General features: G+C 41.1%; 1 protein-coding gene across 1 annotated transcript in view; it reads right to left on the bottom strand.

Moving 5' to 3' along the window:
* Window positions 1-27,286, bottom strand: part of PHEX (phosphate regulating endopeptidase homolog X-linked) — a 132,251-nt gene that overhangs the window by 72,389 nt on the left and 32,576 nt on the right. The window contains exons 4-11 of the mRNA XM_045020797.1: window positions 25,365-25,451; window positions 23,104-23,330; window positions 19,462-19,530; window positions 17,928-18,044; window positions 14,441-14,524; window positions 13,985-14,130; window positions 8,589-8,682; window positions 336-464 (exon numbers count right to left, since the gene is read on the bottom strand). Of these exons, the coding sequence (XP_044876732.1) occupies window positions 336-464; window positions 8,589-8,682; window positions 13,985-14,130; window positions 14,441-14,524; window positions 17,928-18,044; window positions 19,462-19,530; window positions 23,104-23,330; window positions 25,365-25,451 (953 nt within the window). The remainder of the gene's footprint in view (window positions 1-335; window positions 465-8,588; window positions 8,683-13,984; window positions 14,131-14,440; window positions 14,525-17,927; window positions 18,045-19,461; window positions 19,531-23,103; window positions 23,331-25,364; window positions 25,452-27,286) is intronic.

The raw sequence follows: 27,286 nt of genomic DNA on the forward strand, positions 1-27,286 counted from the left end.
GCACCATAAGAATTACCCTTATCTTAGAAGTCATAACTACAAGTGTATTCATGGTGAAAATATTACCTGGATACATTTTTAAATCCAGCTACATATTTGTCTCAAAGGCCTGAACTGGCAATTAATGCACAGACTGAATTTAGCTGGAGGGAGAGGAGGCATTTCCTTTTCTTTGTTCTGTTTTTCCCTACCATCCATTACTCTGAATAAGTGAAATTTTTAAAATCATTGCTGGTGGAAAGTCTCTCTTTAAAGCTAAATTCAACCTCAAATTTATTCTACTGGGAGAAAGAAACTATTTAAAAGTTTTCAGATAGAGACTGAGGAGGACTTACCATTTCTCTCTTGTCTTCTTGAAAATGGACATCCACAAACATCCTGCCAATGACATAAGGGAGTGCTCCTTCTACAAAGTTTACACATTTATCCCACTGAGGCAGTAAAGATGTGGTTCCCTGGATTACCTGTTGGCATTGCACAATAAACCATCAGAACATGCCATTTGAGAAAAAAACATGGAAATAACTCAGTATCCTCATGGTAAATTCTGAAAAGTAACAGACAGCCATAACCTAATAAATATAACAGCAGGATCATTTTACTATTTATGTTGCATTTTCATAGTCTTCAAAAAGACACCAGCTGAGGAACTGCCTTCTTAATGTCTAATTCACCATTTAATGAGCAGGATGCAGCATTCTGCACCAACTTCAAAATCATCCAAAAGACCTCCCCTCTGGTCAATCCCCATTCCCCCTGAACCAGGCCTGCCATTAGGATTGCAAAGGATTGGGGTAGGAATTACTGAATGTGGAAGGTCATCAGTATGCCTGCCTGCATGGGCATTTCTGGGAGGACACTATTATCAGTGTGAGAAAGAGAGCACCAGCACAAGTAGAGGCTATCAATGAGTGTGTGAATGAAGTAGAAAAGTGAGAGTGTAAAAAGGCACCGCTGAGTTGGGGGAGTGGGGCAAATGTGTGTGACAGTGTAGAGGGGCATGAACGTGTGAGGTAGGAGAGGACGCTGGAACCTTTGTACAAGTGGGGAGGCCAAGGCCAACGTGCCTGCTCTCTCTCTCTCCAAGGCTGGCTGCTCCAGCAATGAGCCAGCTGCCCTCTCTTCTGGTCCCACAGCAATTCCGAGTGGGCAAAAGGTATATTTGTAGCACCTCCTTGGCAGAATCTATTATTCTGCGGGGGGGGGGGGGCGGAATCTGCAGGGACATGAATTCTCCGCTTGTTTCTTTTGTTAAAAAGTGGCATGGCCCCTGGCTCCTTCAGTTCTGGCACCTAGTGGCCCTAGTGCCTGAGAGAGAGCAGGAGGTGCAGTGTTCAATTGTGAGAGAGACGTGCATAGTTGGATGTAGAGTAAGAGGCCAGGGTAAGAAAGAGAGAACGAAAGACTACAGAGACTGTAGCAAGAGAAGCATATACAGAATGAGTAGAAGGAAGAGGCTAGATGAGAAAAGCAACAGAGAAATAAGAGTGAGGTGAAACATACTGAAAAAATAGAGGGAAAGTAATAATATGTATAATAGAAGGAAAGAAATATTAGAGTAAATGAACAAAAAAGAAGAAAAAAGCCATGGAGAAAGTTAATCTTTCATTGAATAATTTGTAATAGCAAAAAATTTCAAATAATACAGAGTTAATGTTTGACATATGCATATCTTTTGACTAGCCATTTTCTTATACCACAACTCCCTTCAATGTACCAAACATGATTTTGTTTGTGCATTGGGCAGTAAGCTATAGGAGGAGGAAGAACTTTGAGAATGGGGAGAGATAGCAGGCTGTCAGATTCCAGAGGAGGTATCTTGGCTGAGAGAAAGTGTCAGCATGTAGGCTAGTCAAAATATATTGATTGCCTGCACCACTTTGTACCCGCCAGCCTTGTCCTGCTCCCATAGGCAGTGGGCATCATACGCTGGGGGAGGCTTGAGCCTCCCCAAACAGCCCAGCATGGCCTTGCCCGTGTGCTGCCCACCCGGCGCTCCAGGGCTCAGACTGGGGACACTGAGGCCACTCAAGCGGCAAGGGGCTGGCGGCCAGGGTGGGAGTGCTCTGGGCTCCAGCAGGGGAGTGAGGTGTATGGCAAGGGAGAGGGGTGGGCCTTGGGCAGAAGAGGAGGGGCCAATTGCTAGCCTCCCCCAATGGCCTGCTCCCCAATTTGTTATCGGGAAAGGAAGCAATGCCTGTAGTCACTCAGGGCTGGTCTACACTGAAGGTAGAAAGTCGACCTAAGTTACGCTACCTCAGTTACGTAAGTTATGTAACTGAAGTCGACGTAGCTTAGGTTGACTTACCGCTGTGACTACACCATGCTGTGTCAATGGGAGATGCTCTCCCGCCAACTTACCTTACTCTTCTCTGGGAGGTGGAGTACAGAAGTCGACGGGAGAGCGCTCTGCCATCAACACTGCATCAATTGCACCAGTACCATTTTGGCCATAACTATAGGCATGCCCTTAATGTAGCCCCTTTCCAGTCAATTAAACAGCAATGTTGATGGACTCTGAAGGGATTTGTGTTCATCTTTTATCAGCCCAAAACATACTGGCATGTGGCAATGGCCATCAAGGGAGGAGGAAGGTGCAAAATGGAGGAAAACAGGGATCCTCAAGATTTTAATGGTTTCAAACACACATTCAGGGATTATGATTTTTTTGACAAATGAAATCTTTGTTTCCTCTGATGCCTTGTCTCATCACGTAAAAGTCACTTTAATAATTCCCCCAATGAAATTGAAATAGTATGTAAAGTTTAAACTTACTATAAAGTAACCACACATCCAGGGAGTCTGTGGCTTACAGGGCTAGTTATGAGACACAGGGTTCTCCAGCTTTAAGTCACTGGTTTGAATCCAGCTTTGGTAGGTAACACAATGTAACTGAGGCCTGGCCTGCTATGAGTGCTACTAGCACTACTGTGTAGAAAAATGGCTGATACTACGAACAAAGCAATTTGTTCAAAGCAGCGATGTCCTGTTTTACAGCCTATGAAAATGACCTTCCACTTTTAATTAATTGTGTGATTTTCCCCTCCTCTTCCTCTGCAAAGTCCAAACCATTTTCATTTTAAACCTCTTGATGCCAAGATTCACATTCTTCAGGTCTGAAACCCATTGCCAGGCGGGGGCAAGCTGGAAATTCAGGGCCCTGTCTGTACTGTGTTTAGCACACTGGATGGAATTCACCCACATGCAGGGAACCCTCACATGGCCTATTTACATGACAACTTGAAAATGTTGTGCTGGAAGGTGTACAACCAACTCGATGTATATAGTTTCTTTGATTTCTCAAGTGAGTACATAAATGCAAGTAGCTATTTGGTGTGTCATAAAGCACAACCCCTAAACTCTAAGGGTTCCATTTGGGATCAGAATATCCTGCCAGCCTGGTTATAGGTCAGCACTCTATTGTACTTGGCCACCAAGAAGTGTCTCATAAAAAGATGCACTAATAAACATGTAGCTGGGATTGGACAGCCAGTTGCTCACATTTTTTCATAAAGAAAATGCTTTTCTAACTACACTTGTTTGAATGTGATTTAAATCCTGCTAAACCCAGGGTTGTGAGTTCAATCCTTGAGGGGGCCACTTAGGGATCTGGGGCAAAATCAGTACTTGGTCCTGCTAGTGAAGGCATGGGGCTGAACTCGATGACCTTTTGGAGTCCCTTCCAGTTCTATGAGATAGGCATATCTCCATATACTTCTTATATTAACATTACTCTACAGCTTTTGCCTTTTTCACAAAATAATGTATTTTATGGTGCTTTTTTTTTGGCCAACTCTAAGAATGTTCAAAAGTTACTTATCAAATGGGAAACTCTTAGCTCACTCCATGTGCCCATGCAGGAAGTTTAGAGCAGAGCTGAGCAAATAATGGCTTTTTCAGTGTAGGGGCCAAACAAAAAACATGGTAATAATTCTGGTTTTAGTTGAACTAACAGAGATACACTGTAGGAATTGGAGGGAGGGGAGTTTTATGGCCTGTGCTATGAAGAAAGTCAGACTAGATGATCACAATTGTCCCTTCTGGTTTGGAACCTATGACTGTACAAAAAAAAGTTTTTTTTTAATTCATCAAATAAAAAATATATTAAAAAAAGTATTATTTTCAAAACTGACCAAAACATTTTGAGCCAACTCAAAACAAGATATTTTACATTTTTCAATTCATTTCAAATCGACCAAAATGTTTTTGATGGACTCAAATTTTTCTTCTGAAGTTTTCATGTAGATTCAGCCATTTCAGGTGTTATTCAGCCTTTGTGTGTGTGGTGGAGATTAAAAAATGGGCCAATTTTGAAATCAAAAAGCCATTTCAAATCAAGAAGTCAAAATGAAACAATTTTCTAAGTGAAGAGTTTCAATTCTATAAAAAAAGAAAAAAAATCACCTGAAACCATTCATCAAATTTAACTCAGATTCAGCAGTTTTGTGCCCCCAATGCATTTTTATTAAAAAAAAAATCAAAAATAAATAAATACAAGTCACCCAACTCTAGTGTAATGTGCCCATCTCATTGCTCCAGCCACCCATATCATGGGTGGCAGTGTGATGGGAAGAGAGCCATCTCCAGGGGAGGGGATTAAGCAGTCTTGGCTGATCTTCCCAAAACAGTCACAGCGCTGCACAGCGTGGGAAGTAATTTGCTATTTGTATACATTGACAAGCACATGGCCTCCCCTGGGAGCAAGAGAGAGCCAAGGACCAGGTTGTGAATGAGCACCACAATCTGTTCCTTCATTTGTCCATAGGGCAGTGAAACGTCACACTGCCCCTGATAAGAGGCAGATTAACAACTCACTGTTTGGACCTATTGTTATAACTGTATTTGAATGTTTGATTTTGGAATTTTAATATTGTTTTTGTAATGTAGTTTTAATGTGACTATTTGATATTATTAAAATTCATTCACATTTGTTTTATATGAATGGAAATATTAGTGAACAGTTTATTCATCAAGGGGGGGGTTCTGGTGTGGGTAAAGCTGATCAAATTACAGTGCTGTATAAACGATGCAACGAAACCGGATCAGGATGCACTCCTTTTTTGTAACCACATTAATGCAAGTGATGTGCATTCTATTTATTATGTTGTATTGTGGGGGGGGGGGAGTCTCTGTATAGTAGGGCATTACTGATCTCAGTAGGGTTTTTTCCATTGATTTACTGGGCTTTGGATCAAGCACCAAGTGACTATGATAATACAATGCACAGTATGCCATCCTCTGGATTTTTACACAATCTCCAGTTGCTCACAAACTTAATAAATTGATGAATTTACTTTGTTCTACTTCTGAGGAATCTCAGGACACTGAATTTTAAGCAGACCCCAAACATTCACAGAACATAACTGAAGAAGATATAGGGGAAATTATGCATCTCTCTCACTTGACTTTTTTTTCTATACTTAGTTACCAAAGTCCTTCACTTAATTAAACATATATTGGATAGAGTCCAAAGATGTGTCATCAGACTCATGCTCTATTACTTAATATCTTACTTCCTGAAAGGAGAAAGTATACAACTACACAGATATGGGCCTTTGAAAGAAAAGAAGGGAGGACTGGAAGTAAATGAACAGAACACACATATCCTGGAATCAGAGATATGGTATTAAACTTTTACTCTGAGCTTTAGCATTTTCTATCACTACAGTAGTAATATGCATTTTTTACTGGATCTGGTAAGAATTACGTGTAAGTGTTTGTATATTCACAAGAGATTTGTATGATTTTTGACATATTACACACATACAAAACTACATTAGAAGAACGTTAAAAGGTTCCAGAGTCAAGCATTCAAAAGTTAAAAATGCCAGAAGGAAGGTTGCCTGTGAAACGGTAGTAGGTTTTATCCTCTACACTCGTGAGTTCTCAGATTCATAGGCACCGACTCCGTGGGTGTTCCGGGGCTGGAGCACCCACAGGGAAAAATTGGTGGGTGCTCTGCACCCACTGGCAGCTCCCTGCCCCGCCCCCCCCAGCCCAGCTCACCTCCACCTCTGCTTCCTCCCCTGAGCACACCGCTTCTGCTTCCCCTGAGATAACCTGCTTCTCCCCCCTCCCTCCCAGCGCTTGGCGCTGCATCCTGCTTCTCCCCCCTCCCTCCCAGCGCTTGGCACTGCATCCTGCTTCTCTCCCCTCCCTCCCAGCGCTTTGCGCGGCAAGCCTGGGAGGGAGAGGGGAGAAGGAGGAACGTGGCGTGCTTGGGGAAGGAGGTGAGGCCAAGGCGGGGATTTGGGGAGGGATCCAATAGGGACAGGGAGGGGTGGAGTTGGGGCGGGGACTTTGGGGCATGGGTGGAGGCGGGGCAGGGCCGGGGGCGGGTGTGAGCACCCACCGGCTCTGAAAAAAGTTGGCGTCTATGCTCACATTCATTCTTATTCCCATTCTCCTTGTGCAGCCAATCTCCCTTCCTGATCTCAGTGTTCCTCCCCAGGCAAATGGCTGCCAGTTCTTCCCTGACTGGCTCCTAATCCCAGCCTCTACCTCAGCTACCAGTCTCAGCCTCCCATCCTCACCATGGCTACCAGTCTCCTTGCCAAGCCAGCATGGGGATCATTGATGAGCATGGTGCTGTCAGTTCCTGTGCCCGGACCTGCCATGGCCTGGAGAAGCAATTACAGGGCAAGTCCTTCTCAACACCTATGCTGAGGCATGCTCAGTTGTTCTGTGGGGATGCGCCTCAGCAGTCTGATCACACATAGGAGCTATGTAGACAGGGATCATGCTCAGCTGCTTTGTGGGGATGGTGCATCTGCAGTCCGGTCACTAGAAGCTGTGAGAGGCTTGAGCATGCTCAGTGAGGGTAGAATCTTTACAGATTTTAGCTGGTCAAAGTCTACTTGGCACATGCCTATAACTTGATCAGATTTGGGCATATGTTTATGGAGATGGCAAAAGACACATCCCTGCCACAAAGACCACCTCCTTTGCCAAATTTTGAGTCCCTGCTCCAAAGCATGGGAGACAGCCAGAGCTATTTAAAAAAATTGCTGGAAGTTTATTTCTATGGGATAAGCAACCCATTTCCCCCCTACCCTCACTCTTACAGATGGCTGAAGTATTTTGGCAGAAATTCAGCCTAAGATAGACAGCCAGAATGTAAAATTCATTTCAAACTATTAAAGCTTGGGACGGTTATAAGTGACTGAAAACAGGGTCTTATAATGGGAAGCATCAGGCAACACTGATAATAAGTGGTTGTGATGGTCTATACTATTGTGTTGACCACTTTTATAAGACTATGATAAATTTTGCACAAAGTATGCCTTGTGAGGTATCATTTGAAATGTCATAATCTGCCAAACATTATTTTCCTGGTAAGATATGTGTATCAACATTGTATTTGAAGTTATAAGATTTTACTATGTATTATTGCTGTAACATGGTCCAAGTTTAAGAAAACCAGGCCCATATCAGTTTCTCAGAAGCAAAGGACAGACCAACACCCAAACCAGGAGTTAAAAGTCTATTGAATGCGTAAGCAGCCATTCTCCAGCAACGGTAAGGTGTAAACAAGAAATTTACATTTAATCACAATGGACTGCGTATCACCGTGACTCAGCAAGGATGTTTATAGCACAAAAAATTGAATTATAAAAAGGGAAGGAAAACTCCTGACTTCCACTCTTCCTCCAATCTCTCTGCTCATCACATCAGTGAATACCTGAAGGAGACTGAACCAAGGGGAAGGGTCCCCAGGCTGGAAGGAGACCCAGACGGTAAAAATTACTGCAACATATGGTGAGGAAAAACTTCATTTTGAATTTTGTTCATTTGTTAAGTTAGCCATTAGCTTGCATTTTACTCTTTTGTAACCAATCCGGGTTCTTATGCATCATTATTTGTAATCACTTAAAATCTCTCTTCTGTAGTTAGTACTCTTATTGTTTTATCTTAACCTGTGTGTTAGGTTAAAGTCTGTGGGGAAACTCCATTTGGGATAACGGGGCTAGTGTATTATTATTTTCCTTTGATGAAATGATGGACTTTCTATGAGCTTGTATTTTTCTGAAGCTTAATGAGCAGTACAAGATGCAAATTTCTGGGAGACAAGGCTGGGACTAGGAATTTGTGGGTGTCGACTTGTATGTAATTCAGGAGTGACTGGTCAGAGTGTTCATGTATTTAGTTAGGAGTGAATTTGCATGCTGAAGTCTGCGTGCAGGGGCGGCTCTAAGCATTTTCCCGCCCCCAGCACGGCAGGCAGGCTGCCTTCGGCAGCTTGCCTGCGGAGGGTCCGCTGGTCCCTGCCGGAGGTCTGCCGAAGCCGCGGGACCAGCGGCCCCTCCGCAGGCATGCTGCCAAAGGCAGCCTGCCTGCTGCCCTCACGGCGACCGGCAGAGCGCCCCCAGTGGCTTGCCGCCCCAAGCACGCACTTGGCGTGCTGGGGCCTGGAACCGCCCCGTCTGTGTGAACAGGCCAGGAGTGGATGTTCTGAGAGCAAAGCCCTGTAGAAGGCACCCCAGGCTAAAGAGTTAAGGAGACACCACCTTTCAACAGTTCAGATTGTACCCTGGGGAATGTCACTACCAGTCTCACCTATCATAAAAACTGAAAAATCTTGAACTTACCCGTGAAAATTCCAGCCATCTATACTGAAAGCGTCGGCTGAGGTTAAATATTCTTGAATAAACCATCCTCCATACCAGATAGTTGGCAATAGTCCTGTTAAATCAGGCATACATATTTATCAAACATTTAATTCCATGTGATGTACAGCAAAGCACTTGTAGAAGCAATATCTGAATGGCTTTCTGTAAGAGCAGTTTGAACTGAATGACAGAAATTTCACCTTTAAAATTAATGATGAGCTATGACCGAATTGATAAAATCCTATTACACAGAAGAAATTGCATGAAGACAGACATTTACTGCCTGATTTCATGATAGGAGCCATCTTCTGGAGAATGCTTTTAACACATCTGTATCCTGATAGTTGTACTCTTTTTACAATGCAATTTTCATTTAGGTACTCTTTACACAAATGGTAAGTGCTATGCAGTGACAGTAATTACAGAACTGCTCTGTACAGAAACTACACAATATCTGGTAATTTTTGACTTGTAAATCAAAGTGCAGGTTCTTTCTCTTTACTAGTAAGACCAGCAAACAATGATCATGAAACTAAAATAATGGATAATTAGCTACTATATATAGTCATTACATGGTATTAACTAAGGTGACCAGATGTCCTGATATTAGTGGCTTTGTCTTATTTAGGAAACTATTCTGCCCCCCCCCCATCCTCCCACACGCCCACTGGGAAAAAAAGTGTCCCAATTTTTCACACTTGCTGTCCGAACATCCTTGTATTAGCACCTTTCATCTGAAAATATCAATGTGCTTTATGAGCATTTCTTCATTAGCACTCTGAGAATTATTGTAGGCAATTATTACTATCCCCACTTTGTAGATGGATAAACTGAAACACAGAAAGAGCTTAAGCTCCCAGATACTAGAGGGATTGAAGATAGATAGGAGCGACTTGTCCAACCCTCCCAGGAGGCCCAACTCCTGTTACCTTTCTCTAAACATTAAACAACACACTCTCAAATCCAGTGTGTATGGTTACTGTGATGGGGTAACTAGCACCTGCTGTATAAGACATATGTGCATTGTAAAATCAAGGTGAGGAATTTAGATTTCACCCTCTCAAAAATACTAAAGTATTCTACAGTAATGCCCAAAACACACTGGTACAGTCATACACAAGTGTGAACTATAGTAACTCTCTTATTCACTAAAGATTTGCCCCTGATCACATGCACTTGGAGTGCACATGAGTGTATTTAGCAAAAGTCATGATTAAGAAAAGGGGAACAGGATAATTTGGGAAGCATTTATGACTGAAGATAAAGTAACAAGCTCTATTATATGATCAGACAGATTGCACCACTTCTGTATTGAAAACTGAAGGAGGCAGGTTGGAATAAGGAAAACTCTGTGAAGGTTCCCTTGTGAATATTTTGCGATAGCATCCTGAGGCATAGGAAAGATTTGCCTTCCTTGGGCAAGGCCTGTGGGGCCCACCTCAAACCTGGTGTTTCCTAGGAGATCTGAGAGAGGTCAAAGCCATCCACAAGGAATCCCTTTACCTGAGCACTGACACTGGATGCCCTGTAGCCATGAGGTTCCCCAACAGTGGCTACCCTCACAGACAAGCTTCTTCTTCCGGGAAAGATCCATATGGTCAGAGCAGGGATAAGAACCACCTGCCCTGGCTTCACCCTCAGCCTGACCACTCCTTTCTCCCAAGCTTCCCCTTTTCTCATCCTCTCCTACTGTGGCAAGACCTTCACAGGTCTGAAGGGAGAGGGACAGTGCAGTGGCAACATCCAAGTCTCCTTCCACATGTGGGCGTTGATATCCCATGCACTAGGATCTAGGTGGCAATCATCTGCCCTCCTGTATGTAAATGTCCATGTAATCATATAATATTGTGTCAAGTATCAGAGGGGTAGCCGTGTTAGTCTGGATCTGCAAAAGCAGCAAAGAATCTTGTGGCACCTTATAGACTAACAGATGTTTTGCAGCATGAGCTTTCGTGGGTGAATACCCACGTCTCTTGCATCCGACGAAGTGGGTATTCACCCACGAAAGCTCATGCTGCAAAATGTCTGTTAGTCTATAAGGTGCCACAGGATTCTTTGCTGCATATAATATTGTGTGTCTGTTGGATGTTTTTTCAGTGATTAGAAATATACATGTCTAATATATAATGTTATCAAGAAGATTAGCTTGCATGAGCTCAGGTTACAAGACTTGGAACAGTTCTTTTTGTCGTGATTGAATGAATTGAATCAGAAACATGAAACATACACTCCAGGATCAATAATGATACCTCAAAATAGCAGGTCTTTCCCAAAAAATGTTTGGTCAATGTGGGGTTTCCTTAAGCAATGACAAACTGAAGTATGCTGTAGGTGCCTACTCAGTAAAATTTCTGCAAGTGAGCTAATTTCCACAAGCCTCACATTTATCAGTTTCAAAGTGCTTCAGCGGGGCTGCATCCATGCTCCTGCAATATCTATTAAGCCTCTGCATCTTATTAGAATCTAGAAAAGTATTTGCAGGATTCCTGTGGATTAAAATGATAAAAGGCTTAATTTTCATTGAAATTCTTATAAGGAGAAAACCCCATGTAGAAAGACCACTACCATGAGGAATTACATTTTACAATTTAGCACTTAAACGCCAAAGAAATTTAATTCTCCTTTGTGTGTAGTTCTTGCTCCACCTTGGGTGGTGTTTATCCTTGATTATGGGCTAGGAAATCTGTTCTGAGTTAAAATAAAAAGGTGGGAAATGTAATTAGTGATGGATGAACTTCAAAAATGGGCCTGATCCAAAGCCCATTGATATCAATGGAAGTAGTTCCATTGATTTCAGTAACTTTTGGATCAAGTCAGCGATATGGAGGTGGGGCTGAGTTTAGATAAATACATGAAGATTATCCAAATCTTATTTGAACTGGATCTGAAAAATTGGGCTGGTACTTTCTTTTTGAACTAGTATTTGAATCCCCTGCTACCCAAAAATATAAAGCAATGAAAAAGGTTTCATTTCAAACTCTGGATGAGGATTGGTTATTCTGTTTTCAAGAGCATGGGGAAGAGGAAAGGGCAGGGTTCATATTTTATCTGAACCCGTTTACCTATCCTTGGCTTCTATTCTTTGTCTCTTCAGCCAAGTACACAAAGTACAAAAAGAATAGAGATGGACGGGGCTAATTTCACCACTTTGGTTTAAAACAATAGGACTTTTTACTTCTGTGTTGCCATTCACCTAAGGCTCTCAGAATGCTTTACAAATTATTTAATCTGCACAATGCCAGTGTGAAGGAGGCAACTATTATCCAAAGTTTACCAATGGTGAAACTGAGGCACAGAGAACGTGAGCTATTTGCCCTGCTTCCCACACTGAGATGTAGTTCTGGAATAGAACACACAAGTCCCAGATCCAAGTTCTGTGTAACTAAAGTCCTTGTTATTGTAACCCTTGGGAAGATTACATTTTGCCCCCACTTTGACTGCTAAATGATTGCTACAGATGGAAAGTTTAGGAGGATTATTTCTTAACAAAGCAGTCTGTTAGTTTGTGGTATGGTCTCCCAAAGGAAGTGGTAGAAACCTTGTTTCCTGGGACATTTTGAACTAGACCAAGCATTTGTGATAACACTGTGAGGAAGAATTATGCCTTGACTGCGAATAAAGTTGATGACCTACATAAAATGCTAGGATTTTGTGACATCATGCTAACTAATGGACTAATGTTTTCTAACTAATGGACTTCCTTGAGAGGCATAAGCTATGCATGAATTTTTGCATTCCTAACTGAATTGTGGAACCAAATTCTGAGCACTTCTAAACCTTTCTCTATCATACTCCAGCAGGGGCATATCTACAACTAATTTTGCAGGAGCATCCTGAAGTGCAAAGAGAATACTAGGCTTCAAGTTTTCTAAAAGTTTATTCCATTATGTTCTATGGAAGAGTGAGTGTTAGTTATTTGTCTTTTGCCAGACCAGTAGGATAAGCAACAGGAAAGTAGTTCTTCAGTTTGAGTTCCGTTAGGGTTATAATCATTGTTACTGTAATAGTTACAAAGATTTGTATTTGGGATACAAATCCCTTTATTGCTCTCAGGTTATACATGTGACTCTTATTCTCTCAATGTACACAAATTCTCCTTAACAAAAGTGAAACGGGCATTGAGGAAAGAACATATTCCTTATATAACAGATGTAAGTTAATATCCAAGATTCCTAGGACATACCATACAATATCTTGATTAAATTCACTGGAGTTACTGTGAACTGATTAGAGCTGAGTGAATAATGACCTGTGAAAAATTCATGCAATGAATTTAGCTCCTATTCTGCTTTGTGTGCCGTCTCCAATCAGACTGCAATTTTAATGAATTTGTTCACTATTCAAAAGGGTCCAGTAAGTGCTCGGAGGAAATAGTTTTCAATATGTGTATTGCTTACAAAAAATTCTCTGTGAATACATGGAGTGTGAGGAGACAAAGTCATGGCTTTGCCTACTCCCACACTTTCTGCTTTCTTTGGGGGACCGTGTGCCCAAGGGCAATCATTAAACAAGTAGCTCAACAGAGTAGTTCATAAGCTGTTGGTCAGTTTCAGTAATAAAGGAGTATTGCAAAGTCAGACAATTCAAGTATATACATTTTTCTCTATACTAAGGGACTGTTCTTCCATGTCTTGCACCCCTGAGCAAAGTGGGTGCAAAATGCTACCATTTGAATCTAGTAGCATTTTACACATCCATATCACAGCAGTATATGACTACACAAGATACAAGGCCATGGAGAATCAAGCCTTAAACGTATATTAGAATGGTGAGCTGGATGCACCTGTAATGGCAAGCCTCAATGCAAGATCTTTTTTAATTCACGTTTTTTTATTTGAAGTTAGAAATTGCATTACTATGTACAAGGTTTGTATTCTTCAGTCTTTATTCAAGCAAAACCAAATGGGAGGTTCACCTGAGTAAAGACTTGAGCCAAAGGAGTACTGAACATCTGAGATTCTCATTGAAATGTCCCGGATTTGGGTTAGAGTTAGGGTTAGGGTTAGGGTTAGGGTTAGGGTTGAGTGTAGTTGAATGCACAGTATAATACACCAGACAAAGGTATAACACAGTCTAATGGATGGAAGTTAAAGCTAGACATAAACATATTCAGACCGGAAATAAAGTACAAATTTTTAACAGTGAGGGTAATTAACCATTTGAACAATTTACCAAGAATTGTGGTGGAGTGTCTATCACTGGCATTTTTTAAATGCAAGATTGAGTGCTTTCAAAAAATAAATAAATATATAAAGATACACTCCAGGAATTATTCTGGGGAAGGTCTATCGCCTGTGTTATACAGGAGGTCAGACTAGATGATCACAATAGTCCCTTCTGGCCTTAGAATCTACAGAACAAATAATAATCCTTACTTTTTCCTTTCTTTTTCTAGTATCCTGAACAAATCTTTGAAGTACTGGGGCACACGGACAATCACGTTTTCTGAAGGACCTATATCTTGAAGGTGAGGGTAGAGTTTAGTGTCAATCACCTTCTTGATATATCCCAGCCAGTCAAACTGAAAGGACAAAGAAAAGCTCAGTTAATACAGTTGACAAACAGGGAAGATCAGACATAATTAATTGGCAGGGTTCAGTTAAATGACACAAAGGTTTTTGCTCATTTAAAATATTTAATTTCATCATGGAAAGTATTATGGCACTTAAAGATGCAGCTGTATTTAAAACAACAATTATACTAGAGAACACCTGTTTGTACTAATGTTCATTTTAAATGCTGCCCTATGCACATTTGAAGCACCTTCAGTTGTAAATGGTGAGTTACACAGTCCAGACATTAGAGCAATTTTCCAGTTAACTTCCACCAACCTGAGGGATCATGGCGCTAAGTTCAGATATGTTCATTCTATTGTACATAATCTCACTGGTTCGATTCTCCTGTGGAATCATTATCTAGAGAACATAAATGAAAAGAAATATATTTTAAACATCTTTCTCTTACAAATAATATGATAGGTATTAACAAAGTGAGAACTATCTCAGACTAGCTGAAAAAAAAAGTAGTCCATAGCAACAAATTGCCTCCCGATCCTCAAAGGAAAGTCAGCTATCCTAAACCAAAAACTAACTAATGTTATTTTAACTTATTACACTTCAGTAAGTTATCCAGTATTTTTACTTTTAAAGATTGGGCCAAATTTTGCTCTAATTACATCACATTAAATTACTAGTCACTCCATTCAAATTTTTAGCAACATAAGTGAGAGTCAGATTTAGCCCATTAATACTTCTTCACTCCATCACCTCAACTAGAAGTCCATTCCATCTCCTCAAAAGCATCTGGTCAAAAAGAAATACAACAGAGAAAACTAGGCCCATTCATAAATTATGAGAATTATCCTGATTCCAAGATTTCAGTTTGTCCATAATAAAAAAAGTAGTCCAAGCACAAAAGTTCAGATCCAGTTCAAAATGTCCTCAAAGTTCAAGGGTGTTAGGATTTCAGATGCTGGTTCCAGCCTAATTCTAAGGTAATTTCTATACAATGGACCCTGTTGAAACTAAACAGGACACAGATGGCAAGACTCCAGACCAACCAAACTAATGGCAATTTTCCAACCCAAACTCCCAAACCAAGTTTCTCTGGCTTTTGCTTAAGCCATACAGAAAAAATGACTTTCCTCAGATATTTTAATTCCCTTCCCTCACTGCCCCTCACATATGCCATCTTTATCTTCCCGCACTCCCCACAGGCTCAACTCCCCAAAATCTTCCCACTTTTTCCTGCTTAAACTTCCATTTTTCTCCATGCCTACAGGTACCACCCCCGCCATCTGACAAATCTTTAAACTCATCCTGCACGCTCTACTTTCTTTCTCCCACAAAATTCTCCTACTTGTGTGTAGTTCACAATCACCCACATATACCTGAAATCTTAGCATCTGCCCTCCACACATTCCCTCAAATTCTCTCTAAACACTCCATTCTCCTCTCTAATCACAGGATCTAGTCTCAGAAATATTTTCCTTCCATTCTTGCTACTTCTCTCCCCGAACAAGTCTTCCCCAAGTAAGTTCACTTAAAATGAATATAGGGCACACGGTATATATAATATACCATTTCATCTATGCGGCAGCTTCACATGTGCACTAAATTCATGAACTAAAAGTCTGTAGGGCTTTATCGAAGGAATTACTGGAGCCACAAGTCATGGCAATGTCTGGGGAAAGTGCACCCATTTGCAGTGTCCCTAAAGAGCTGAACAAACATGTATTGCTTTTCCAATCTAATGAAAGACAGTGAAGAATATGCTCATTACAATGAAGCAAGTTCCGTAAGGCATGTCTTGAATAAAATAAAGCTGAATGCTTGATTTGATACACTGCTGCCATCTTGGATCACCCCAAATTCTGCAAAAAAAATCTTTTAGGGCCATATGATACTTTCTACTCTGTGATAAGCAGCAGCAGAAATCAGCACATCAAGACTAATAGTGTTTGTGTGTGACAGGGAGAGAACTGGCTTTATGGCAGGCTACCCACTATCCTTCCCCAACAAGCTTAACCAATTGTCTCCACAGGTTTCAGGTTCCACATATTATGACAGGGGTGGGAAAACTTTTTGGGCCGAGGGCCACATCTGCATTGGGAAATTGTATGCAGGGCTAGGGCAGAGGGTTGGGATGTGGGAGGGAGTGTGGGGTGTGGGAGCAGGTGCAGTGTGCAGGAAGAGGCTCAGGACAAGAGATTGGGGCAGAGAAGGGATGCGAGGTATATGAGGGGGCTTAGGGAAGGGGGTTGGGGTGCGGGGTGCAGCAGGGGGATCAGGGCAGGGCGTTGAGGTGCATAGGGGTGCAGGGTACAGCAGGGAGGTCAGAGCAGGGGATTGGGGTGCTGGAGGGGTGCAGAGTATACAAGGGGGCTCAGGGCAGGAAGTTGGGGTGCAGGAGGGGTGCAAGGTGCAGGAAGGGGGCTTAGGGCAGGGAGTTGGGGGGCGGGGTGCAGGAGGGGTTCAGGCTCCGGCCCGGCACCACTTACCTAAAGCAATTCCAGGGTGGCAGGCTCTCTCTATGCCTGCCCTGTCCCCGGCCCCTGGGGGAGAGGGGGAGGCGGGCTCCACGTGTGCTGCCCTTGCCACGCCTCCAGGTACCTCCTCCAAAGCTCCCATTGGCCGCGGTTCCCTGTTCTTGGCCTATGGGAGCTGCGGAGGGTGGTGTCTGGAGGCAAGGGCAATGTACAGATTCCTCTGCGCCCCCCACCCCCGCTGCCCGGGGGCCACAGGGATGTGGAGCTGGCCGCTTCTGAGAGCGGTGCAGGGCCCATGGTGCCACAGGGGCAATCCCATGGGCTGGATCCAAAGCCCTGAGTGGCTGGATCCGGCCCATGGGCCGTAGTTTGCCACCCCTGTGTTAGAAGGTGGTGGGATGAATGGATGGCTGCTCTCCACAGCTCTGTCAAGAAACCATAAACTCCATGTACATTAATGCTGATGGGGCAGCACTAATTTATAACAGTTTGTCACCACTGAATGAAACCCTTCCTGCTCACCCTGACCAAAGGAGTTCACAGGAATGCTAGCAGGATATGCAACCTCTGGGAGAAAAGTCCCTGCAGGAGCCATGCTGGCATGTAGGTCAGCGGAGCAAGAAGCACAGGGCTATCACAAATGTTGCCTTTGTCTCCAAACAGTTTCCAGAGATCTAGGAGTTTTATGGGTAAAAAGCAAGTATAAATAGGAGTGAGTAGGGATCCATTTTCCTACCATGGCCTTATTTTTCATGCAGATACAAATGGAATATTGATTGACTAAACCCATCATTCTGTAATTGAACAAACAAAAGCCCACACAATTCAGGTGGCCGTAATGTTCTAAAAGACAACAAAATAATGTTGTCTTTTAGAACATTTAGAACAGGAAAGCTAGACATAAAACTGTTTGTAATAATACTTAATGGTATTACTTAGACAATTACTTCAACCTTCCTCACAAGCATAAGTTAATGATAATACATTGCCCAGCTGATTGCACTACGGGCGACACATTTAACTAAAACAGCCTACATCAAAACTCAAACTAATAATTATTTTGCAGATTTAAAGGATGGACTATACTCCCGTGGTTGGTTATTTCAGAACAGATTTCTGAGTTAACAGTTAACAAATACAGAAGGTTTGCTTTGGGCTTTTCTTTTTCATACTTTCACTACTGTTTCTACTCCTCCACTTCACCTTTCAAGAAATGTTACGAAGTATGTTAATATAAAATAATTGCACAAAGGAAAACCAGTAATATAATAGTTTCAATTCGTGCATCTTTTTAGTAGTTAGTTACAATTACACATTAGAAAATTACTAACCTCAGCTATTTTAATTTCCAGTTTCAGAACTGACTTCATATCAGACTCTGCCCGTGAGGCATTAGCACCCAAAAGCACTGCAATATCAACCATGAACTGCAAAAAGGCTTCTCTATACTGAAGAGAAAGAAGAATGAAATGAGCATTACAGTTACGTCTAAGGTGGCTGTAGCAGTAAAAAGAAAAGTATTCTGCATTTAAGTCATTGTTTCAAGTGGAATATAAGCATTTTGTGAGACTGGCTTGATTCCACCGCAGGAGAACCAGGGAAATAACGCCATAATAGGTACTGTGCTGACAGGATCTCTCTGTGGTTCACTGAATATAGCTTTCAAAATGTACCAAATGGCATGTGTGTGTTGGATTGAGACATACCTACAGATGTTAGAGCTCAGAGAGTTAGTATACACCAAGCCAAGCTGTAAATCTACAGCACACTAGCATACCATGCACTAGCGGCCGTGTAGACTAAAAGTTCACTATGGTGCTTTGACCTACTACTGTATCAAACAGCGTGCATAGCAGTATCCACATGGCCAGTTCATGGCAAGCTAGTGTCCTGTAGATTTACACCCCAGCTTGCTGTGCACTAAGTCTGTGTGTAGGCAAGCCCTTACAAAGCAATTGAATATGTATATTTGCATAGAAAATATATTCCTAGAATGAACTCTCTGCAACAACTCACTCTCCTCCTCCAGTCTTGCACTGACCTTTTGGATGCCCTAGGTCCTCTGATGTCTTGGAGGGCATCCTATCAGCCAGCATTCAAGACAGGAATAAAATTATACTCCAATTAACTACATATTTCACCTTCTGGTAGATGTAGTTCACTAGAGACACACCACCTGGCCAGAGGGATGCCACTGGAAAACTCACTAGCTCACCTGAGAGCTGGGAGGGGGAAGGAAAAGGGTCAGAACTTGGATGAGGGGTATCACCAATGCCCCATGAAGACTGTGGGGATATATTTGTAGAGTCTGGAGCTACAGGTGCTGGACATTGCATAATTTCCCATCATACTTAGGGGGAAAGGTGTTGCAAGTACTAAATATTGGGATAATCATTGAACACTTTTGGATCTTGCAATCCCTACTCAACTGTGAGTATGGAGAGGTTTGGAAGGGGCCATAGGAAGAAAAGAAACTGAAGACCTTGGAACCTATTGAGGGCCTCCTCATTCTGGGATTAAATACATCTAAATGTATTTGACAATAATGATCTAAAATACCAGAACTTAATACAGTGTTGGTGCTTAGAGACATTAGGTTATTTTACATAGTTAATTGAACCAAGCCAAAGCTTACTATAAGGTTCAGGTTTGGTTCAGAGGAAATGCAGAGCTGAATTTTTATTTTTATAATTTTTCTAAAATGAAGAATACTCTGGATGAGAACAAGAGACATGCAATTAACTGTAGTATAAACAAGCATAAATAGCAAACCACAGAGCCCAGTCTCAATTTGGAGCTTAGCTAAAAAGAAAAAAATTCATAGTGGGAAAATGATTTATCAAAGCTCAAGTTACTAATACTTACAGATTTAGCTTCTGTGGTATTATCAAGGTAATCTTCCCGTGCGGTTAGAGACAGGGTTGCTTGGTCTAGCTGTTAAAATAAACAAGAAAAGTATATAATATTCCTTATATAGTCTGTATTACACACATACACACAATTAACCGCCATCAATAGGAGTGGTATTTCAGGGCTGCCCGGGGGGGGGGGGGGAGGAAATGGGGCAATTTGCCCCAGGCCCTGCAGGGGCCCCCATGAGAATATAGTATTCTTTAGTATTGCAACTTATGGAAGGGGCCCCTGAAATTGCTTTGCCCCAGGCCCCCTGAATCCTCTGGGCAGCTCTGTGGTATTTTTCTGGTAGTTTGAATAGGTGATATAGAGGCTAGTGGATCTGAACACCAGTTTGGGATAAACAACTGGCCATGCCCAAGAATCCAGCTCTTCAAGACTCTTTAATACAAAAAACTGTAACACATTCTACAGCTAAGATTGTGGGGCTTTCTGGCCTGTAAAAGCTTAAGGCACTGGACCTTAGCCCAACGTAGGAGGGTCCGCAGGACTTTCCTGCTCTGTTGCAGCCATCTACTGCAGCCAGAGACTGGGGCCCTCAATTATATCCCCTGACTGGGATCCATTACCCCCAATCACTAAATGTTGTCTGACTGGGACAGATGATTCCCAGCACCTGCCAGCTGGGCTCCTCTTCAGAATAGGACAGGCTGCTCCCTGGCTCCCCTGGCCCTTTAAGGGGCACACTGCCCTGTTATGCTGTCCTATAACACTAACATACAATCAACTGGGCAACACTGTGATAAATCCCACAGGAACTCTCACAAGCAGAAAACTTCAAAGTGCACTGCATGGCACTAACCACACTCGGACTGACCTCAACTCCATCATACTCAATGAAGCTTTAGAAGCCTCAAGAAATAAACAAACCACCACCTGCAGTATAAATGAGATTGTCCTACTGTTGAAAAGATGGCGCTGAAACCTTTTTCAGAGAGTCGTTCTGCAGCACGTTTAAGGTTCACACTGATTTATATTTGTTCTGCAGGATGAAATAATAATGCCAGGATACTTGCATATTACTGCAAGTCCTTAATCAGGTAAACTCCCTCTGAAGTCAATTTTTTTTAAATTACTTCTGGAAACTCTCATTTTTTCCAAAGCACTACATTGGCTCATGTTAGACTGGGGTATAGATGCCCATTTTGAAGGCACAATCAGTTTCAAAATACTGAATAATATATTGATGAGGCCACTAGCAGCAGTATCATTGCTGCAAGATTACTACTCTGGAGAATTTTGTTTTTAAAAAATATGATGTGCTGCCCAATGAACAAACATTAGATTTAAGTATATAGTTTTACACAGGCACATTTTTAGAAACAGAAAGAAACAAATAATAGCAATATAACATATTTATATTTATTAAATTTGGTGGGAGATTTAAATGTGTGCATTTTTTTTTAGAATTTGAAATAAATAAAAACAACCGGAGTGTCAAATACATAAATGTTGTCATTTCCATATCACCTGCTATTTGAAAGCTTTTGTAACATATCTTATACAGAATATTATAAATTATTCATAGAAACCACTTCCTCAGCTGGAACTTAGGAAGATTCCTCTAGTTGTTTAAAAACACGTGGCAATGATACTCAACAGCTTTATGATTTCTGAGAAACAATATCACTGTACTATTTCTGAACATGTCCAAGTGAAAAGAAGGTACCTACAGGAGCAATAGTAGACCTCTGATTATTTTGTTTGTTTTAAATAATCATTCAATGATTGAAATGCTTATCTGAACTTAGCCAAACCTTTTTTGGTCTAGAAATCAGGCTTGAGGTCTTGGAAGAACAGAATTTCTTCCAAATGTTTTTATACTTGGCTCCATTAGGGCTGGAAATATATTCTAGTTGAAACCAAGAAATGCAAAGATGTGAGAAAAACCAAAAGCAAAGGAAAGCTAATCAACTTCTTTAGCCCTCAGGAAAAGGTTCAGGTTGGATTTGAGTAGAGTTTTTTATTTCATCTGAACCACATTGCTCATGAACCTGTAATGCTGAAAGAGAAAGCTTAAGAATGTTAAAATATCTCTCTTCCCGTAAACAGATTTAAATACTTCATTACTCATCTACCTCATCTACCCTGCTGGGAATTAATTAAAACATTTAGTTACTAAGCAGAATATTGGCAGAGGCACTCTGCAAATCGAGCTTCTAATCAAATTAGCAATGAGCAGTCATTCAGACTGTGCAGTCGTTCAGTTACTTATGCACTTAAATACTACAAAACAGATTCAGTGGACACACTAGTAGGTATAATCCATCACTGGGAGACTAGCATCTGTCCCAACCAGCAATTTATGTGGGTGAGTTGGGTTATCTAAATAGCTTCTTGGAAAATACTTCCTATACAGTTTCTAGTCTTTCACCCATTAGAAAAAGACCTTTGGCCAAAGTATTCCTTCCAGATCTGAACATCATTCAAATAGTCTGTACGTGGGAATCCGCTAATGAAAACAAGGAAGTGGCTCATTAACTTGATTTACTATTGACTCTATGAGTAATGGAAAGAATTTCTTTAAGGGAACTTTAGGAATATAAAAATTTATGTCAGTTGGCTATCCCTGACCTGGTTTTGAAAACTGTGACCCAGAATCAATAACAAATCTAGTATCAGAAAAGTTAAGGTCCACAATATCCCTACGCAATCTATGTAATGCCCAGAAGGCAACTTTTATATAAGGATCACCTATTTTATTTCACGGTTGTGACTGGTCACTTTCCACTTTGCCTTTAACTCTCTCTAGCACAGACATACAATCTCATTGCTGGTAACGATGGGTTGGGTTATATAGTTTAGGGTTGTTTTTTTCTCCTTAAAAAGCAACAAAAATTTGGACAAAGTCTCACATGTTAACCCAGGTGACAACCTGCCTACCTAAATTCTACCTGTCCTGGCGACAACCTGACTACCTAAATTTCCCCTGAAGTTTCAGTAGGATACAACTAGGTAACATATTTTAATTCATTTACTGTCCTAAATTGTTGTGTAGTGTTGGCATGAATTGCTAACCTGCAGCCATGTTATACTGCAGAAGTGACTGCATTTCACTGAAAGGTTAAGTGACTCCTGTATTTAAAGCATGAATGAGTTTGGAGATCATATGAAATGAATGATGACATATCAATATAGGACAATATATTAGTGCCACCAATTAAGTGCCTAATGAAGTGGAATATCCCAAATTTATAATACTTGCAAATGATACACCATCTTTTATCTTCACAGAAAAAAATATTCCTCCTCACACAAATATACAGGACACAAAAACCATCAAGAATCAGATTCTAACCTCATTTGGATACCCACATCGATCTTGGATATTGATTCATCAGGAATGTATTTTACTCACAATTCTGCCCTATTAAGGAATAAAATACCCTATCTACATACATTTTTCACCCGTGATAGTGTAACATTTGGTAACTAATGGCTTCTAAATTCCCATATATGGGTGATCATGTATATATACAAACCACTGCGTACTAACGGTTACAGCTAAACTTAAATTAACACAGTATTGAACTCACTTTTTAAAATGGATCACATATCTATGACAAGTAGCATATTAGAAATGTTATACTGTACCTTTAAGATGTGTTTATTGGAGGTTTTGTCATCAGGAGCCACATACAAACGGATGAAGACAGAGTTACTGTATTGACCACGAAAAGTTGCAAGGGTCTGGAGCATGCTGAACTTCCTTTCTGACCATTGTCCTTCAGGTCCGATGTTAGATTCCAGCACAGGCCAACGGAACAGCGAATGCTTCAGTATACTTAACAGTGGCTTTGCATCAACTTTTTCAATTTTATCTTAAATGACAAGATGTGCCAACATTAAAGTTCCAGACAATTCAAACCCAGTAGTGGGTATAAAGTCATGTCAATGAGATAGAAAGATTTATAGACTGATCAATTTCTAGGCAAGACTAAACAGAATAGCTCAAACCTAATGCCTTGGGTGGTCTTTTGCTGAAAAGATGCCTCTGAAAATAAGAGTATATGACTCCTTTATCACAGTTTATCCAAATCAAGCACTGATAGCCTGGGCAAGGAGAAACTTGCATTGCAGTCAGCTGCACTGTGCCTGTCCTTGGAATGTAAACCTCTCTATACTCTAATTCTATGGTATGTTCATCATAGCCAATGGAAGAAATGTTTCAGATAAATAATACATAGTGATAATCTAGGTCAGATTTCAAATATAAAGTAAGAATCAGCTTAAGTACTACAGTGATGGACTCTATGGAACACCCTAAGAGTGACAGAAATGTCATTTGTTATTTAAGAAAACGGGATGAAAAACTACACTTGCCTTTTAAATAATGGCTGTGGGCTAACAGGGAATGAAATAACATGCAGTGACAAAATCCTGATGGTGATTGCTCAACAACTGGCATAGGAGTTTGATTGGGTCAGAAGAATACTTGCTATTTGCAAACAAAATTGAGAGGGAATGGGAGTGGCCAGACCGAGAATACAATGGAGTGTGCAACAGAAAAAATATGTAGGCAGTCAGTTTCACAGCATGTTGGAGCATCAGAAAAGAAATACTCCATAAGACTGGGGGGGAAAACAACTTCTAAAAAAAAATTCTGGGAGAACAACAGAAGAACATGTTGAGGAACCAAATCTAGCAGGTTTGATCCCACACCCCCGCAAGGAACTGACTCATGAGATTCCAGAAACTTTAAAGATAAATTGCTAACTGCATTTGACCCGGAAGAGAGACAAGTAAAACAGATTTCATAGTACCAGCCCCTTGTGAAGACATTAGGGCAGCATGAGATTTTTGGGAGGTGGAGGTTCTAGAGACATACGCAATCAGATGTGACTGGTGAAGAAACTGTGAGAGTTGAAAGTGGAGATACAGTTACAAGAGACCACAACCTAGGCTAGGGCCAGGTGAAGACACTACAGCTGCACTGATGAGAGGAAAGAGCAAGGAATACTGCAGGCCATACCGGAGATACTTTGAGAGGGTTCTGCTGTCAGGGCCCAATTGAAGAGTTGGCTTGTGGGCCCTACCATTTGGGTGCCCCTGGTGTAGAGGAAATAGGAATGCAAAGAAGAATTTCAATTTTCATTAGAAAAAATGAACATTGTTTCTAGCTTGTTTCTGAAAACTACTTGATGGAAGTCATTCGCTAAGGTCAAAGAGAACAAGCAGGGGTGGGCCAGCAAAAGGCTGAGGGACCTAAAGATCCTGATCTCCTTCACTCTGTCTTTTAATGTCAAATGACTCCACTGAGTTTGGGGTCTGTCCCAAAAGTATCACCTCACTTACCGTCTCCAAAATCCTCAGGCCAGAACTGTACATACTAGTATGATAATAAAGGAGAGACTTTGGTTAGTGTTGAAGAGCAGGGGTGACAAATATTTATTGCAGAGCCTGAAAACTGGCTGTCTGACATAGACTCAGGGGTTCAGAGCGAGAAGCCTGAGGGCACAAGCCAAGATGGTAAAGTTTGCCAGCTGAACAATTCCATCAGAGGATTCTATGAAACGATTTACTCATTTAACCTGTCAGTCAATGCTCCCACATCGTTTTGAGAGTCCCTTAAAGCATAATCACTTTTCAAAGGAGAACTATGTGAATAGGGTATCTTGTGCCTTTGTATATTCAGAGGCACACTGCCTGACTTTATTGACAAAATAAGACTCTGAACTTGTAATTGGATCCATGTGAGTGGATCCTTCATTTGCTTGGAGCCTCACTAAGTTCAGTGAGTACAAATGATGGCCTGCATGGGTACAACGGCAGGGTCTGGGCCTAAGGTTTTACTGCTTTCCTCTGTTAGCACGTCACAGCCTACCCATGCCCCAAAATAAAATCAAGTTACTTACTCTCATTCATACATGATGAGTAAAGGATCTTGGCTTTCTGTACAGCTTCACTGTCCCGTCTCTTGCTGATAGGTTTCTGTAGCAGTGCTGTGAAGCATACACAGTAAAATAAGTTTCTCCTGGGCCTTGGAAAATGCAGGGTTTGGTTTGTTTTTTAAATCATGACACTGGTTAGAAAATGTATCATCATGGGATGACTTCATGGTCTAAATACCACTCATCTCCTCAAAACAACAGTTTTAAATCCTAGCTGGGCTGACTCAAACCTTACCCCTTTCAGGGTACTTAAACTGAGTTACTCTAAAGAGTTGGGAGGGGAGAGAGCCAATAAGGAGAAGACTTTCAAATAACTTTAAAACCCAACCTCTGAGTTACATTTTTTTTAAAACTGCATTATGAAGGAAGTGAAAATCATTGCAGAATATAGCTCATCCTTTTTCTTTTAAGGCAGGATGGGGGAGGATAGATCTTGCAAGCAGTTGAACAAGTCTTTTCATTCCAGGGCCTATGCCGTTCTATACCACTATTTACCAGGCCAGCTTTTCATTTTTTGGCCACTGCCTTTTCCAATAATTTACCATACCACTGTCCCCACTGTTGTCTCTTATAGGATGAGCACAAGAGTGAAGCTTGGCGATGACAGTCAATTCCATGCTGGAGGAATGGGGCAGCTTTCTCTCTACCAGGTACAGTACTAGAAACTATGAGGATGAGTGCCCATAATGGCCACTGTCTTCAGTAGTATCTTAAGGAACTCAGCATTTCTCAGGAGGCACTCAGCACTTTGAAGGACCTGGCATAAAGAACATTACAAATATGACTCACATCCATCCATTTGAGGAGCAGAAATCTACACATAGAAAAAAAATGGCAGAAGACAACAAAAATTCTCCTGCCAGCTACACTAATGCATAATGTAGCAGAGTACTGCAGGTGACGTTCTGTATTAACATCTCGGCAACAGTGTGGCTGTCATCAGTTTTAAGTGGTTAAAATTGTCTTCTTATAACTGAATAAATACCAAAAATAACAGAACAACAAAATTGTTTGGTTGTTTTTTACCAAAGTTTTTAACATAATAATGCTGTTTTAGTTTCAGATAAGAATCTCCCCAAATCTACTACAGGGCACAATTCCCGATAGATTTGATTTCAATATCTTATCAATATTTCTGAGCTTCATAAACACAACATTATAACTGTCACCAACATATCTCTACCAGAAGGCTCATGAGCAAAGTTCTCAATGGAAGTAGCTCAATCCCTTTATTTTTTTTTTAAACAGGATTATCAGATCTGTCCCAAGATTTAAATATGGAATTTTAAAGGAAACTGTGATTCAGACCTTAATAAATCTAAAAATGAAAAATAGCCTCCTACTAAAGCCAATGCAATCATTTCTGTTTCCTGCCAGAGTTTTGCAACAGTCACGAAAATTGGAAGCTAACAACATTGTATAGCTAAAGCCCAGAAGAGGGGAAGACAATAAGCTAAAATAAAATAAAACCAACTCTAGAACTGCACTAACATAAAATCCTATTAAAATCAGACCTGATGCTTTCCACTGAATACCTTTTTTTTTTTTACTTGCTACAAGAAGCAGCTGTAACACTCATTACATTACTGCAAACAATGACTGAAACAAAGACACTTCCAATTTGCTTAGAAAAAATAAAAAAAAAATTCAAAGAATATTCTGGATTCTTACTGTGAAACACGGGAAGCCCAGTTTTCAAAAATGGGAATCTTAACAAGATGGTCAAATCCTGCATTTGGACCCTCAAAAAATTGGCTCTTTGGGATATAAATGCTCTTTACAGCAGACATGTGACTGACTCTCAAAGTTCAGATTCAGATCCAAACTGCCCCTTAACTTGAGAGGATTCCAAACTGGTGTTCTGGTTCAGGCCTCTCTCTCTGCTT

This window comes from Mauremys mutica, chromosome 1 (assembly GCF_020497125.1).
Source record: "Mauremys mutica isolate MM-2020 ecotype Southern chromosome 1, ASM2049712v1, whole genome shotgun sequence".
Lineage (NCBI taxonomy): Eukaryota > Metazoa > Chordata > Testudines > Geoemydidae > Mauremys > Mauremys mutica.